Source organism: Canis lupus, chromosome 14 (assembly GCF_003254725.2).
Source record: "Canis lupus dingo isolate Sandy chromosome 14, ASM325472v2, whole genome shotgun sequence".
Lineage (NCBI taxonomy): Eukaryota > Metazoa > Chordata > Mammalia > Carnivora > Canidae > Canis > Canis lupus.
Window position 1 is genome coordinate 13,969,519 of NC_064256.1, and position 16,617 is coordinate 13,986,135.

Consider the following 16,617-nt stretch of genomic DNA (forward strand, 5'->3'; position numbering starts at 1 on the left):
GCCTCCTTAACAAGATGGTTCAGAATCAAGTGTATCAAGTGTCGCATTTAGTCTTTATGCCTCTTATCTTACTTTAGTCTGAAACAGTTCCTTAGTTTTTCTTTGACTTTCATGACTGACACATTCACAGATTATAAAATCATTTATTTTGTAAAATGTTCTGCAATTTGGGATCCAGCCCAGTTTTTATATTTAAGAAAGACTCATTATGAAATAAATTGTTCCAGATGTTCTTTGATTGAAAATAGAGGTATGCGTGTGTTTCTTTTGAATGTATATCCTAATAATGAACAGTCCATAGTCACTATCAGTCACTAAATGAAGAATTTAGAAATATACTGGTAGAATGAAAGTTTTATGGATTTAACACAAATGTACATATGTGAAATTTATTTTTCATTTTTAAGGATGATGTTACAATTTTAACAATGTTCAAGACTAGCATACAGATGAGGGAGACTAAAATTGTACCCAGTTATTGCTTTTTTTTCTGTCTTACAGGTATTATCTTCCTAAAAAGTTCACCCAGTGTAATATTGAAGAGTATCATGACTTTCTGAATAGTGGAGGTGGTGCCTGCCTTTTCAACAAACCTTCTAAGGTACTAAGTGTGATCAGAATTATTAGTAATTAATCTTTCTAAGGTATTACTTAGCCATTGGCTCTTACAAAAGAAAACTTTCCAACTTGACTTCTATGTCCCTATATTAGATACTTGAAATATATGCATTTTTATTTTATTTTTTTAAGATTTTATTTATTAATGAGAGGCAGAGAGAGAGAGAGAGAGAGACATAGGTAGAAGGAGAAGCAGGCTCCCTGCAGGGAGCCCGATGTGGGATTTGATTCCAGGACCCCAGGATCATGCCCTGAGACAAAGGCAGATGTTCAACCACAAGCCACCAAGGCATCCCTGAAATATCTGCATTTTATTTATTTATTTTTAATTTTTTTAGATTTTTAAAAAATTTATTTATTAGAGATAGAGACAGAGAGAGAGAGAGAGAGACAGGCAGAGGGAGAAACAGGCTCCATGCTGGGAGCCCAATGTGGGACTCGATCCCGGGTCTCCAGGATCACGCCCTGGGCTAAACCGCAAAGCCACCGGGGCTGCCTAATAGCTGTATTTTAAAGTCAACTTTAATCTTAGACATTTTGGGTTATTTTTTTCTAATTTATTTATTTGAGAGAGAGAGAGAGTGCATATATGTACATGCAGTGAGCTGGGTGAGGGGCAGGGGGAGAGGGAAAGAGAATCTCAAGCACACTCCATTCTGAGTATAGAGCCTGATGCAGGGCCCATGCAGGGCTAGATCCCAGGACCCTGAGATCATGACCTGAGCCAAAATCAAGAGTCAGTTGCTCAACCAACTGAGCCACCCAGGCACCTGGCATTTGAGGCTATTCTGAGGGGAATAGAAAACAAGTGTAAATGAGACAATGTGTTTTCTAAAAAATGATTAGCTTGCAAAGATGGTTTTATTTTCCTTTTTCATTTTCTTGGTTCTTTGTATATGTAATCACAACTCAAACTGATGGAAAGAGGGGAATTTCTTTCTTCATTACTCTCTACCCACTGCCTTTCAGAATGAGCAGCATGATTAAAATTACTTTTACTTCTCAGTATGAAAACCAAGGCTGCTTAAAGCAAAAAAGGAGAAAGTCTTTGTGTACTTAGACCTTGTCAGAGGCATTTCCAACTTGCAGAACAGTCTCTGGTTACTGACTTGAAAGCAGATCTTCCTCATGTATTTGGAAGATTGCAGGTTAAAGCAGAATGCTTTGTCCTTGTTAATTATGTGAAATATTATGTGTTTCTGTGTGTGTACTACAGTGATATGTGGCATTGCCTTTATAATCATTTACCAGGTTTCATTCTTTGTCTATTCCAGTGAAATGTAGGAAGTGTATCATATTGCTTTGAAAAGCAGTGACAGGCAGCCTGGGTGGCTCAGTGGTTTAGCGCTGCCTTCAGGCCAGGGCGTGATCCTGGAGACCTGGGATCAAGTCCCAAGTCCAGCTCCCTGCATGGAGCCTGTTTCTCCCTCTGCCTGTGTCTCTGCCTCTCTCTCTCTCTCTCTCTCTCTCTCCCCCCACTCCCCCCCCGCCCCCCTCCCCCCCGTGTCTCTGCCTCTCCCCCCCCCACCCCGCCCCGTGTGTGTGTGTGTGTGTGTGTGTGTGTGTCTCATGAATAAATGGGTAAAATCTTAAATAAAAGTGACAATTTTAAAGACTCTTTGCAAAAGCTTCAGAAGGGATATTTGAACTCAATCCTGCTGCTGTGAATGAAAAACAATTCAAGTCTCTTTACCAAAATGACTGATTATTCTGAGTTCAGAGTAGAAGAATAAATGTATTTTTCATCTGGATAAGTTTTAGTTTTGGCTTTCAAAGCTGTTTCATTTATTATGATCCCTTTCAACTGAAAATAGAATCTAGAGATATATTGACTATTTGTAGGAGAGGAGAGAATATTTGAAATCAGGAGGGGATTTTGTTGTCATTGCTGCTTTTTTTATTGTTTTTTTTTTCCCTCTAGTTATTTAAGAAAGTGTGGGTGTGGGTATCTGTCTGTTGATAGGTATGTGTTCCATTCCATTCTATAATATGTAAACTTTGATGAACTTCTGAATGAATATTATATAACTGGGACATAGCAGCTACTTATTAATTTTACCTATCACCATAAGATAAGTTATGCTCAAAAAATAATGAAATTAATGGAGAGTTTAAAAATAAAATAATCTTAAAATGTACTCTTGTATAGGCCAAAAGTTGCTTTCTTCTCTGGGGCAAATTATTATTACTGTGTTCTGCAAAGCTATGCTAATAGGGGAAACTATACTTTATATTAAATAAGTGGATTTATTAATTTGCATGATGTTTTCATAACTATTAAATAACTTTTTATTTCACAAAGATATATAGTTTGTGAAGGGTTTTCACAGATGATTGAACTTGATCCTCACAATTTGTGATGTAAATGGGCAGCTAATATTATTATTATTCTTGCTTTAAATATTAAAGCACTTGTGCTCTGAGATGACAAGTTATTTGTCCAAGATAGGTAGCTGATTCAAGATTTGAACCCACACTTTCTGTCTCCAAATCTCTTGCTTCCTGTTTGAAATGAATTTTCAGGAGTCAGTCTGGCTTGGCTTCACTCCTTGCTAGATCATCTTTTATTTTGGTGGCATTTACCAGGCTCCATATGTATATTATTATATGTAAATATAATTAAATCTGAAATAGAAACAGAAGTAGACACTTTTGTTCTAAAGTTCTAGAGTTAGCTTTCAAGTTTGGGAAAATAAAAATATACTTGGAAATGACTGACAGGTATACCGGATGTAGAATTGTGGCACTTATGGTCTCTTATAAGGTCTTTGATCTTGATTTATCCATATTTTAGTTCTCTGTCTGATTTCATCCTGCAGCTTCTCGATCCTCCTGAGTGTGGCAATGGCTTCATTGAAACTGGAGAAGAGTGTGATTGTGGGACCCCGGCAGTAAGTCTCTGGGTGTTTTTTTTTTTTTTTTTTTTTTTAATTTATGATAGAGAGAGAGAGAGAGAGAGGCAGAGACACAGGCAGAGGGAGAAGCAGGCTCCGTGCACCAGGAGCCCGATGTGAGATTCGATCCCAGGTCTCCAGGATCGTGCCCTGGGGCAAAGGCAGGCGCCAAACCACTGTGCCACCCAGGGATCCCTCTCTGGGTGTTTTGATGATTTTATTTTTTTAGGTTATTCAGGGTCATTTCAAGTCCACACACGAGATATACAGAGCTGGTGTTATGTGTGGAAATTTCATAGGCTATATGGAAGAAAGATTTTTATTGGAGGGTTATACATTTATTTAAAAATTATCCTGGTACTTTCAGAAAATGATGCCATTTTATGATGTTTTGCAAATGTTTATATTCCTTAGGAGTGTGTCCTTGAAGGAGCAGAATGTTGTAAGAAATGCACCTTGACTCAAGAGTCTCAATGCAGTGATGGTCTTTGTTGTAAAAAGTGCAAGGTAAATAAACATTAAGCAATGACTAATTGACAGAAAAGAGGATGTATGTGATTAAATCATCAAGGCTAGGCAAATATAATAATAATAATACTGTCTAACATGTATTAAATGACTAAGTGCCACCTGCTTTACAGGATCCTCACAGAATCTTTTGAAGTCTCATTACTATTTTTATTCCTACTTAACGGCTGAGAACACCAAGGCATGTACTGATTAAATAGTTGCCCAGGGTGTTGTACCAAGTTAAGTCAGACAGCTGGGTCCTGGAACTTGTTTACTTCCCAGTTTTTCTTCTCATTACTGCCTGCCTGAGGTGCATGCCCATTAACCAAAGTCAGATGTTCTTAACCTTCAAGTGTTTTTCTTTTCTTTGTAAAGCCAAGTTGATATTTCAATAGATTCTTCTTTTCTGCTGCTGTGCTTAGTTTATTTCTTGCATTAGCTATTGAAGGAGCAGAAGCTATACTTTTAGACATGATAACATCTTATGTGTATTACCATGCACCATGCAAGAGAGTTTAGAATTCATCTTTATGCACATTGTTTTCATCATCCCAATAGCATCCTACGCCTGTCCCCAAATATTTAAGGCTTAACATCATAACCAGAAGATATTTGATCCTTACCTTTTTTCAAGGAAATCTATTTCTTTTTTCTCTTCTTATATAAAATATTGTATAATATTCTGTATTAGCTCTAAGGTTTAGTGTCCATTTCAGTATGTATGTTTTGTGGAGGCACTGCCTGGAACTTAACCAGTAATTGGTACAGGTTCCTTAGTAAATATTTGTTGAATGAATAAATAAATATGCACAGCACTCTCTTATTGACTATTTGCTGATTGACTAACTTTCATCTAATGAGGGAGAGTGGGATATGAACCTATCATATTAAGTATCTACTGTGTGCCAGATACTGTGTGCCAGATACAATCAAAGAGATTGTGTTAAACACTTTCAATTTATATCATCATGTATCTGGGTTTCTCGGTCCTGGCACTGTCAACATTTTTGGCTGGATAATTGTTTTGTTTTGAGAGTGTGTCTTGTATATTGTAAGTTATTTAGCAACATCGCTGACTTCTACCCACGTAGATAGAAGCACCACCCCTCCCAGTCATGACAACCAGAAATATTTCCAAACATTGCCAAATGTCCCCTTGGGGGCAAAATCACTGCTGGTTGAGACGACTGTTGTAGGTAATGCTCATAACCACACTTTTGGGATAGGCATTATTATCCATATTTTTCCAGTTGAGCATTCCTGGTGTCAGGGAAGTGATATGACCTGCATATGCTCATTCAGCTATTAAGAAATAGATGTGAAGTTACATCACAGATCTGCTGGCAGCAATTTTTGTTGTTTCTACTTTACAACTATGTCTCTGGCAGCTTTTTAAGACAAGCCACTGGCAGAGATCTCTGAAAGCACTCTAAAAAAGGAAGATTAAATCAAATATGAAACAGCATTTTAAGATTTAGATTGTGTCATCTGTTTAGTCTGTCATCTTCCCCAACTGCCATAAAAAGGGTCCCAATCATTTATTTTAATCCTCAACGTTTTTAGTCTGCCCGTTTGTAAGATATCATTTTTATTTTGATGTATAGATTTAGACTTTTTGTGATATGAACATTTCAAGTAACAAATTCAAAATAATAGAATTACAATATATACAATAAAATGTCGTGATTAACTACCTCACAAAGTAAGCTGCAGCTATAGCAGTCAAGTAAGAGCTTTTTGCCAATTTCACTATCTTGCACTCCCAGCTCTTTCTCCATCCTAAACTCATCAAGGAGCCAGAGGCAGGATAATGAATGGAGAAGGGGGAATAGAAAAACAGGCTGAGAAATCCTGTGTATCTCTATTTATTCTATATGCATATATGCTAAAGTATATCTAAATCAGAGTTGGCAAACATTTTGGGGAAAGGGTCAGGTAGTAAATTGTTTAGGCTTTGTAGGCCATAAGGTCTCTGTCTCAGTTACTGAGTTCTGCCTTTGAAAACAGTCATCAAAAATATAGAAACAAAAGTGTTCCAATAAAACTTTATCAAAACATATGACCAGCCACTTTTTGCCCTGGAGCCATAATTTGCTAACCACTACTGTGAAACATTGCTAATTGACTTGTTTATTTTTTTTGTTCACTCATTAGTATGTAAGTTCCAAGAAGGCAGGGATTTGGGTCAGTTTATCTACTGCTGTATCCCAGCACTGAGAGCAAGTTGTCCTTCACTATGCTTTCTTTTAAAAGTGTCTTGGCAGTTCTTGAGGATTCACACTCTCATATAAACTCCATCTTAAATATGCTCATATTTCCACTTCAGACTCTAAAATTGTGGCTTACCGCAATCCCAAGAAGTTGGAAGGAAGAGAACCAGAGTATATGAATTTAAATTGTCCTGCTTATTTCTTTATTTTCATGGCCTATTTACCCCACTAAAATGTGAATTCCTTGCAAACAGGATTCTTGTATTTTGTTCTCCACTGAGTCCCCAGTGCAAGAAACTGCCTGGCACATTTTAAGTGCCTAAGAAATACTTGATGAATGAATGAACACAAATCTTGTTCAGATCTTCTAAAAAATATCTGTTGAAATCCCGATTAGAGTTGACAGTGTACTATTCATAGTCTATGGACAATAGGAAACTAAGTGCTTGGAGGGTTATGAGCAAGGGAGAGAAGATGAAAGCTGGTGGGGGAGAGAGGGTCTGAGTAATGTGTATGTTTGTATGAGCAGACATAAAAACACAGGAGGATCTAGTCCCCAGTATTAGCATTTTGGAGAGGGAAAGAGAATGAGATTGAAGAGAGGGGAAGGATGATGACTTTGTGTATCTATATTTGTTTTTTTATAATGAGTACTCTCACAATTTATAAATTCAGTGAATTTAAAATTTTATTTGTAACTCCTACACCTACAAGAAATATTTCAGGTGATTGCAAATAGGCAGGAAAAAAAAAAGAAAAGAGAAAAACCCTTTTCATACACAGGTACCAACAATAGAAACATTAGACAAGAATAAAAGATCACAGCATAGATCTATATAAAAATGAGACCTGAGACAAAGGACAGTATGGGAAGAAATCACTTTACCAGAAAATCTAACTTTTGCAATTCAGCCTAGAATGTAATGTTCAGAATCTTGGCAGATAAGGCAAAAAAAAAAAAAAAAGTAAAATGATGAAGGTGCCAGTAAGAATGAAGAGTAAAGTGCAAATCCAAAGCCTTTTTTGAGAGGAAGAATTAGTAGAAATTGGACTGGCTTGTCCTTCTGGGGAGATGGCTCATCAAGACCCATCGTATTTTAGTAGATATTGTAAGACTTACATGTGATGACTGTGTAGATTATTTCATAAACCAGAAGCTTTTCCTGAAAGCTATTAAATGAACAGTTCATTCAGTAATGTGGTTTTCACAGATTACCATCTTAAAATTGCTTGAGATATTCCTATCCAAGAAGACTCATTTTGCTTTTCTTTTGAGATGGTACTGTGTGAGATTTTTTTTCCAACAGTTTTGCACATTGATTTTTGTTCATTTTAGTTTCAGCCTATGGGGACCGTGTGCCGAGAAGCGGTAAACGATTGCGATATTCGTGAAACATGCTCGGGAAATTCAAGCCAGGTAATTTACAGAATCATTGTTCTAAACTCAATGGGAAAGAGCAGGGGTAGCTATAGTGCACTGGTCCCCAAGCAAAATGTAAAGGAACAGGATATCATGTCTTTTTCACATCACTTCTCACTCTCCCATTATTTACTTCTCAGGAATTTCAGTTTCAGTAATCAGACCCTGAGCTGATGTGTAGCATCATTTTATCTCAGTGCTGAACTAACCTCAGACTGCAAGACTGCCTTAACTATTTCATTTCTGTTTTTAAGTAAAGAGTAAAAGGCATTTGCTTTTTGTCTAATTTTCCCTCCAGCTGGTTGAAACAGGAGCCAGCCAACACAGAGAGACCCACAGAGCGCTAGTTCGGAGGAGGAGTCTGTTCTTCTGTCTTGACTCTTCTTTATCTGAGATCATATGCACCACCTCACCCATTAATAATCATGTAGTTGTAAGTGGAGAAGATGGAGAAGCTGATAAACTTTGGTGAGGGTTCACAGATTTCACATGGTGATTATATTTCCAGACAGTCCTCAGTTTGTGTGGTAGTGTAGGGCGATAACAACGGCCATGCAAGCTGAAATCATGTAAAGTCATCTTAATAATCAGTGCAAAACATTACAGTTGTGCTGTGATCTTTAAAAAAAAATGTCAGCATACTAAAACCTTTCTTACTCTTTGTTTTAAGTTAATAGGGAAATGAAAAAATAAACTGATATTTATTCAGCCCACTAACATAAAACAGAAACATTGAGAATTACAAATTTTATTTCTTTGTAAAATCGTATCAGGAGAAGTTTGGGCTGTGCATACCTTCTAGCCATAAGCCTTAAGATCGATCATCAGCTTCTTTACTATAGCTTTGTTGAATTGTCAGACTCCCTTCTAAGTTTGGATCAGCTTTTGACATTTTATCCTTTGCACTTTCAATGTCATGAAATACCTCCAAGAGATGTGAAAGTGTCAATGTGAGGGGTTTTTTTGTTTGTTTGTTTTTGCCAAATAGCAGTATCAATGTGCCCAGTCAGTGATTTTTTTTTTTTTTTTTTTTTGCTGTGACTCAATTTACAATTGATTTGAATTTCAATTCTAGTGTCATCATTTTTCATTTGTTTTCTGGATTTTCATCTTTGCTGCCCAATTCCCTCTTAGGATTATCTAGTTTTATAAAACGTCACTCACCTGCTATTACCCAGAGACAGAAAGGCAACACCACACCTACAGCCTTTGTTGTCTGTGCACAAACTAAATGACCACAGGCAGTGACCAGTCACTGACAGACTTTGCAAAAAGTGACATGCCATCATTGACCATGATGGGCAACTGTTATATACCTAGTGAGCATGGAATGAAAGGCTAGTAGCAGAGTTTGTGCTTTAGGCAGTTACAGTTATTATGCTTTGGTAACTGAAATTGGAACTGTGTTATTGGGGTACTGATGTCATTTCACAAAACCATGATATCTGAAATTCATGTATATTGGAGCTATGAAAAGCAAGGACAGCCTACATATTTTTCCTCTAGAGAAGAGGGATTCAGTAATAGTATATCTGCATTAATCATTAAAATGCTTTATTTTAAAGGTAGTCATCCTAAGAGACTAAAGATCTTTTTTGTAGAAGTATTTTATTTTCTTACTATCTAATTGGCATTGTTTTTATAAGCTAATACTTAGTGATAAAAAGGGTATGATGAATGATTGCCTCATATGTTCCTGGAGGGAAAGTATATTAGAGCCACTTCTTTGGACTGTGATTATACAATAAGCTGGAGCTTTAAAAAAGAATCTAAAATCCAAAGATGATGTATAAAGATGCTCTTGTTGAATTAGTTGTAACAATAACCTGGAGGCAGTTATAAGTGAATATTGTAGTATATTGGTTATGCAGTGTATTATACCCACCAAGGATGATACCTACAATGAAGCTTATTATGACCTGAGGAAATTCATGTGATGAAAGTATAAGGGGAAGAAGCAGGACATCAAATATTATCTGTAACTTGATGATGTACTAGTATTTAAAAAATCAAATTTCGTAGAAAAAGGTAGAGAAAAAATATACCAAAATATAAAAAGATGTTGTCTTTGAGTGGTGGCTCTCTCTTGAGAGGCTTTCTTTCTTTCTTTTACATTTCCTGCATTTTCTCAAGGGAGTATATAATTATAAAGATAGAAAAAATGTATAATAAAATCTTAAATACTGTTTATTAAGAATGTTTTGCAGTTTTCTGCAATTGCTACAAGGGAAAAATGGGGCTATAAATATGGTTTTTTCTACTGTGCCTAAGTTGGACTTCTGCTCAAGAGGCATTTTAGGAGTAAGGGCTGTGTGCTTCCCATGGCAAAAAAAAAAAAAAAAAAAGGAGGAAACTAGTTATTGCTCCGTTTATGTTGGCATCCTCCTTGCTTCTGTTTTGTGCTCTTGTTTTTCTTGCTCTGAGGAATAGTGTATAAAGCAAGATGCTCTGAAATGTTAGGGTTGGCTGAGGCATAGCATCAGTTCTTTTTATTTGCTACTGTGTAATCAACTGGTAGATCCATACTTTTAGGGGAAAGTGCACCAATTGTTGTATTTCCTTTTGCTTCCTCTTAATCTTTTTTTGTTTTTATTTTCAGATGTTTTAAGGGACTTAGCCATATTATCAGACTTTTATTTTCAAAAAACATGAAAACATTACAAGGATTAGTTCAGCCAGATATTTTGCTGTGCACTTGGTTCATAGTTCTGTTTTCATTTCCTAGTGTGCCCCCAATATTCATAAAATGGATGGATATTCATGTGATGGTATTCAGGTAGGTTACTTCATCTTTACCTAAATCTTTCATGTGTACCAGCATGAAAGAAAATACTTAAATCTTATCAAAATAGGAAAATCAATTTAAATGTTTTGTGATCAATTCTGAAGACAAAAGGTTTTATAATACTCACCTACTAGTTTTCCCAGTCGTATTTTCTTTTTTCAGTGGTCCAGCATAAGCAGACATTGCATTTTTAATTGGTATGCTTTTCCATTTTAGGGGATTTGCTTTGGAGGAAGATGTAAAACCAGGGATAGGCAATGCAAATACATCTGGGGGCAAAGTAAGTAAAGAGTGTGCCTGGATCCTTTTCAAAGTTTAATATCGGTCAAAGGACATGTGAGCTGGAAGTAAATTTTCAACCACTTTATGACCAGAGGATTCTCAAAGACACTTTAGGTCTTACTAGGGGCACTGTTATGGCCATTAGGGAAAAGTAACTCCATTGAGAAGACAGTTGGCTAGTTGGTTGTGCCTTTGGACAAGAATGAAGGTGCCTTGCTGCTGGGCAGATAAAGTCCACTCCAGGGTGTGCAGCCTGGGGAATAGAGCAAGCCTCGATTTCAGTTCCATTCACAGTTTCCTCAGCTGAGGTCCTTAAGCGAAACCTGTACAATCATATGTGATGGGCATGGACCCTGGATAGGGCACCCTGGCTTGGCTAGAGTTACTTTTTCTTCCTAAACTATCTCTCTTAAAGTCTAATTGGCTTTCCTAATTACAAATCACCTTCTGCTGAGGTAGCTGTGCCATGTCAGAAAAAAATTATAGCTTTATTGCTTTCAAAGTTTGTCAGATTTTCAGAGGGAAATATCTAATATTTGTATCAAACATTATTTAAATTGTATCTCTGTGTAAATGTGTATTTAAATACTCTTCCATATATTTCTTTGAAGGCAATTTTTGCTTTGAACTCTTTCAGTAAACAATTTGTAGTAAGAAGTAAGCTATAAAGATAATCTTTAATTGTCACAAATAGTGGCTATATTCTTTCTGAGAGTGCAAGTATATGCCCTCTTGTGAATAACTGGGGAATGGGAGAAAATACACAAATACAGAAAAAAAACCTACCAATGTGATTTTTTTTAAATAGACACAAACAGTTATCTTTGATTAGTTTGCAAAAGTCATTTTGTTCTCACTCTAGGGACAGTTCCATCAACCAGCCCTGTCTTTAGCCAAGATAAAGTCCTGATAAAGAACCTGACATAGCTTAAAATGTTATTTGACTGTCCTAGATTTAGTGTGAATTCAAGCTTGTCTAAAGCCAGAATGAAATTAAATTGTTTTTTTGATAGTTGTTAAGAATTAGTATAAAAGGTGGAAGTTATACTACTTTTTTTTGAATCTTTAGTTACAGTGCCTCGTTATTTTAATAAACTTGTCATTATGATTAATAAAAGTTGCCAAGTGAGAAATTTGTGTTTTACATTTGCACTGAGATTAAAATGTGGAGTATTTATTCCAGGAACAATTTGGTAACATCTTCACCTAATTAGTGGCCAAATTCTGAGGGTGTTGTTCTTGGAACCTATAGCCTCTGTCTCATCAAAGATCTACATAGATTTGTTTTCCAAATTTCCAATGAAGAATGTAACTGAGTTATGGATATAAAGGACAACTCTTGAGAACCACGGACACAGTTTTTGGACTTGGCCACATTGTCTTAAAGAAGAGCCCTTAAATGGCTACTTTCCCTTATTACAAGCATTTTGAGCTGCTCCTGTGTTGTATCCCTCACTGATGGAAAACTCTGTTCTGCTCCAGAGGTAATGGCATCAGATAAATACTGCTATGAGAAACTCAATATTGAAGGGACCGAGAAGGGTAACTGTGGGAAAGACAAAGACACGTGGATACAGTGCAACAAACGGTGAGATGGAGAAGTTTGCCCAGTAATTTTTATTTTTTCTCTAGCTGATGAAGTTTGATATTTCCATATATTATCTTGATAGTCTGCTAATCATTCTTGACAAAATATTTATTAGTATACGTGTTTTTATTATGTATTTTAGTAATTAAAATATGCTAGATATAGAAAATATGTCAATATTTAATACCACTGGAAATATTTCAGAAGTTAAATTAGAATTATATGTGATAGTTGAGGAAATAGTGGATTATATTGAAAAAGGGATCATGAGTCTATGTGGCTGAAAATCTAATATATAGAATCTAGTGTGTGTGTGTGTGTGTGTGTGTGTGTGTATATATATATATATATATATGTAAATTTTTAATTCTGGGGAAACAGTTTGAAGAAAGAGCTGTATTCCAGTACTCATCCAACAGTCATTTATTCACTTGTCAAATATTTTTAAAAATGTTTTAGCATATCCAGTAATGTGTTCTAGGGAAAGAGATTCTGATCTAAAAGAAGTATTTTTGGTGGATAATTTCCTTTAAAGAAATGCTTGAACTAACGGACAGTAAAGGAAAAGCTAGAAAACAATTGGGATTTTGGTATATGGATAACATGTTCAGAGAATACACTTTTAAAGGAGGAGGTAGACTGTTTTGGGCTTAACTTCTAATTTGAGCAAATAAAATATGGTTGATTAAGAAAAATCCTAAAATAAGCTAAGATTATTGTTCTAACTATACATGGTTTGTTCTCTCTTTGGGGAAAGAAGTAAATAATTGGTGTCTTTTAACACAGGGATGTGCTTTGTGGTTACCTTTTGTGCACCAATATTGGTAATATACCCAGACTTGGAGAACTTGATGGTGAAATCACATCTACTTTAGTTGTGCAGCAGGGAAGGACATTAAACTGCAGGTAATTATCTCCATTCTGTGAGAACATTGATTCCTCAAAGGAATGCCATGTAGGGTTATTTTGGTTTTCTGTTCCCATGAGTGTTAGCAAGGTGAAACAGAATCTAGCCCATAGGGGTGACCAAGTAAATCTTGATACAAAAAGGTTGAAAAGAAGGTAAGAATTAGTTGACTATGCTTGCTGGAGTTATATTTAATGGGTTAAGAAAATCTTACAGGACTTAGTTTGTATTTAATTCCTGTCAGTGAAAATGACTCAGAGCGCCTGGGTAAAATCAGCAGATTAAATATATGCGTCTTCCTTTACTCCCTTCTGAAATCCCACTAAAATGACACTAAGTGAGTTTTTTTTTTGTTTTTTTGTTTTTTTTTAGAATTCATGTGTATCTACAGGGAGGTAAAAAAAAAGGGAGCAACAGTAACAAAATTAACAAAACAGTAACAAAATTTTTGAGTGTGGAGAGCCAAATGGATGTGTGGCAAATGATTGTCAAAACTAAGAAACCTGAATTCCTGAGTCGGTAATGGAGAAAATGGAGAGCTACATAGTACATCAAATCACTTCCCAAAGGCTCAAAAATTGGCAGCGTGATCTACTTCTGAGAGACAGAGTAAAGGTTTCAGGGACAGGGAAGGGTTAAAATAAAGAAGATAGTTGAAAGTCTGCTAACAGATTACTTCCTGACTCACCTAAACTGAGATTGCTCACCCTCCCATGGAAGATTTGAGCTTTACATTCTGCACATAATAAAACAGATTTCCATACTGAAGGACAACTGGCAATATTGATATCAGAGTGTATGTAAGTGTTCTAGCCTCATCCATGTTCAGCCAGAAAGCCCTAAAATTTCCTATCATTTATCTGATTTCTCAACCCAAAATGAGCTGTTTATCAGACATGTGAAGGAAGACACTGATACACATACATGCGTACACACACATACACAAAAAGATAAAAACAACCAGAAAAAAGGGTACCTATCGATATTTATGAGAAATATCTATCATGAAGTAAGAATGCAGTGCTATTTTTTTTTAAATGAAGAACATTCATAGAAACAAATGCTGTTGGAAATTAGAGGTAGAAATTAAACTCAGTAGTTGAAATGATCTCCCAGAAAGTAGAGCAAAAGCAGCTAAAGGAGTGAGACAAAGAGAAAATCTCACCAAGTTGGAAGAGAAATGATGAACAGGGAAAATAGCAGGGAAGAAATCGTCAGTGAGTGACTTAGATTGTCTACCAAGAATGGACTTGAGTTCCTACATTGAGAGGCTCACTAAGTACAGGTACAATGAATGAAATTAGAGGATGTCTAAACCTATCATTATGCAACTTCAGAATCTTAGGACAAAGAAAAGAATCCTGAATGTTTTCAGGGAGGACTAAAAAAAGGATCAAGCTTAAGATCTTTCAAGGAGTCCTGAGGGCCAGAAGACAATGGAGAACATGATTTCTGAACTAAGTTCTGTACCCAGGCAAAATAACAATCAAGTATGAAGGCAGAAAATATACACAACTTTTAGATATACAGTTTTCCCCATAAATGTATTCCCTGATACCCTTTCTCAGGAAGATATTAGAAATTGTGCTGCACTAAAATGAAAGAATAAACTAAGAAAGGGAAAGGTTGGGCATATAGGAAACAAGATGCCCACCATTAAGACTCAGGCCAATCCTGCAATGATTGGTGAGGGGAAATCCCAGACATTACAGTTCTGCACAAGGTACAGTGGGCAGCCAGATCAGACAGGAGCAGGGCACACTCCAGTTAATAACTCCAGGAGAGATTTCTACACGAAGATGAATTGATGCTCAGACATATCTTGAGGATTTTGGGGCCAGCAGTTTGATTAGTTTTGCATTAATGACAAATTCTTAGAAAAACTAGGTAAAAAGACAACAAACAAATAAGAGACTTGCTAATCTAAGGGGAAATGAAAAGTACAGGAAAAGATTTAATTATGGCATACTGTATCACTCAACTGAATAACATTAACATAGTCCTAAAAATGTGCATTTTTATTGATTTGACTATTAAACAAAATTTATGGTGGGAGGATAGGAGAAAGATATAAATTGTCAGATTCCATTGAGGGAAGTCAGTTGATAGTATCTGAGATGGAAAAATAAAAAATAGTAACACAGACTCATTATTTAAAGATATGTACACAAATAACAAAAGAATCAATTAAATGTAGACAGTGGTTTCCTCCAAGGAGGGATATATGATGGAGGAGAGGGCACTGGACCACTTTATTGGATTTTTAAAAACCAATTTGTCTGTTTGGCTCTTTAAACTATATGCATGTCTCATTTTGATAAAAATAAAAAGAAAGATTTATGTGCTGACATTGACATGGTACCATATGAATAAATTAATTATGAGTTTATATTTTAACCCTATTCTTTTTTTTTCTATATAACTTGTAGGCTTGTTATATTGAATAGTGAAGTTACAATAACTTAGCCACTCTCAAATATAATTTTTAAATTAGCAGTCTTCTTGGAAAATATAAACCCAAACCACTTTCCATCCATGTTTGAAACATGTGTGAAATCTTGAAACCTACTTATTCAAATCAAATGCTATAATAATGGCTCACTTGACTTGTACATGAGCCAAGGCAAAGTGATAAAGCTGTTTCAATTTAGGCCCTTGATATAATGTTTAAATACTAAAATATGTCAATGTCTCTGAAAGGAATTAGATCAAAAGATTCAATTGCTTTCTCCATTTAGAGGTTGAAAATGGTTATGCTATTGGTTTTTATTAGATAATAAATAGAAAAATAGAGAAAGTAGTATTGCCCACTTTTTAGTATTGTTTTGTTTTGCTTTTAGTGAGAGAAAGACAGCATGCATGCTTGAACAGAGGGTAGGAGCAGAGGGAGAGTGAGAATCCCAAGCAGGTTCCATGCTCAGCCCAGATATAGGGCTCTATCTCACGACCCTGAGATCATGACTTGAGCTGAAATCAAGAGTTGGACACTTAACCGACTGAACCACCCAGGAAACCCCACTTTTTAGATTTTAAGCAGATTCTCAAAATGAATGTGAATTAATTGAGTCCTCTTTTCTTTTTGTTCTCTGTTTTTAGTGGTGGGCATGTGAAGCTTGAAGAAGATGTAGATCTTGGCTATGTGGAAGATGGAACTCCTTGTGGTCCCCAAATGATGTGCTTAGAACACAGATGTCTTCCGGTAGCTTCCTTCAACTTTAGTACTTGCTTAAGCAATAAAGAAGGCACTGTTTGTTCAGGAAATGGAGTAAGTGTTCAGTACCTTACCATAGAGAAACTCCTCTATTCTTTCATATCACAGAAGTAGATATGACCCTAACCTGCTTATTTTGTAAAAATGGAAAATATGCTTATTCATGTTGCTAGCTGGCACGTAAACAGTTAT

The 16,617-nt window shown here is 35.9% G+C and overlaps 1 protein-coding gene across 30 annotated transcripts in view; it reads left to right on the forward strand.

The window, feature by feature from the left end:
* The window catches only part of ADAM22 (ADAM metallopeptidase domain 22), a 224,413-nt gene that overhangs the window by 168,759 nt on the left and 39,037 nt on the right, over positions 1–16,617 (forward strand). For all 30 annotated transcript variants that reach the window (XM_025471460.3, XM_025471466.3, XM_035698465.2 and 27 more), the window contains 9 exons: positions 502–601; positions 3,438–3,509; positions 3,927–4,019; positions 7,569–7,649; positions 10,378–10,428; positions 10,654–10,717; positions 12,202–12,307; positions 13,094–13,213; positions 16,311–16,479. In XM_025471460.3, coding sequence (XP_025327245.3) covers positions 502–601; positions 3,438–3,509; positions 3,927–4,019; positions 7,569–7,649; positions 10,378–10,428; positions 10,654–10,717; positions 12,202–12,307; positions 13,094–13,213; positions 16,311–16,479 — 856 coding nt within the window. The remainder of the gene's footprint in view (positions 1–501; positions 602–3,437; positions 3,510–3,926; positions 4,020–7,568; positions 7,650–10,377; positions 10,429–10,653; positions 10,718–12,201; positions 12,308–13,093; positions 13,214–16,310; positions 16,480–16,617) is intronic.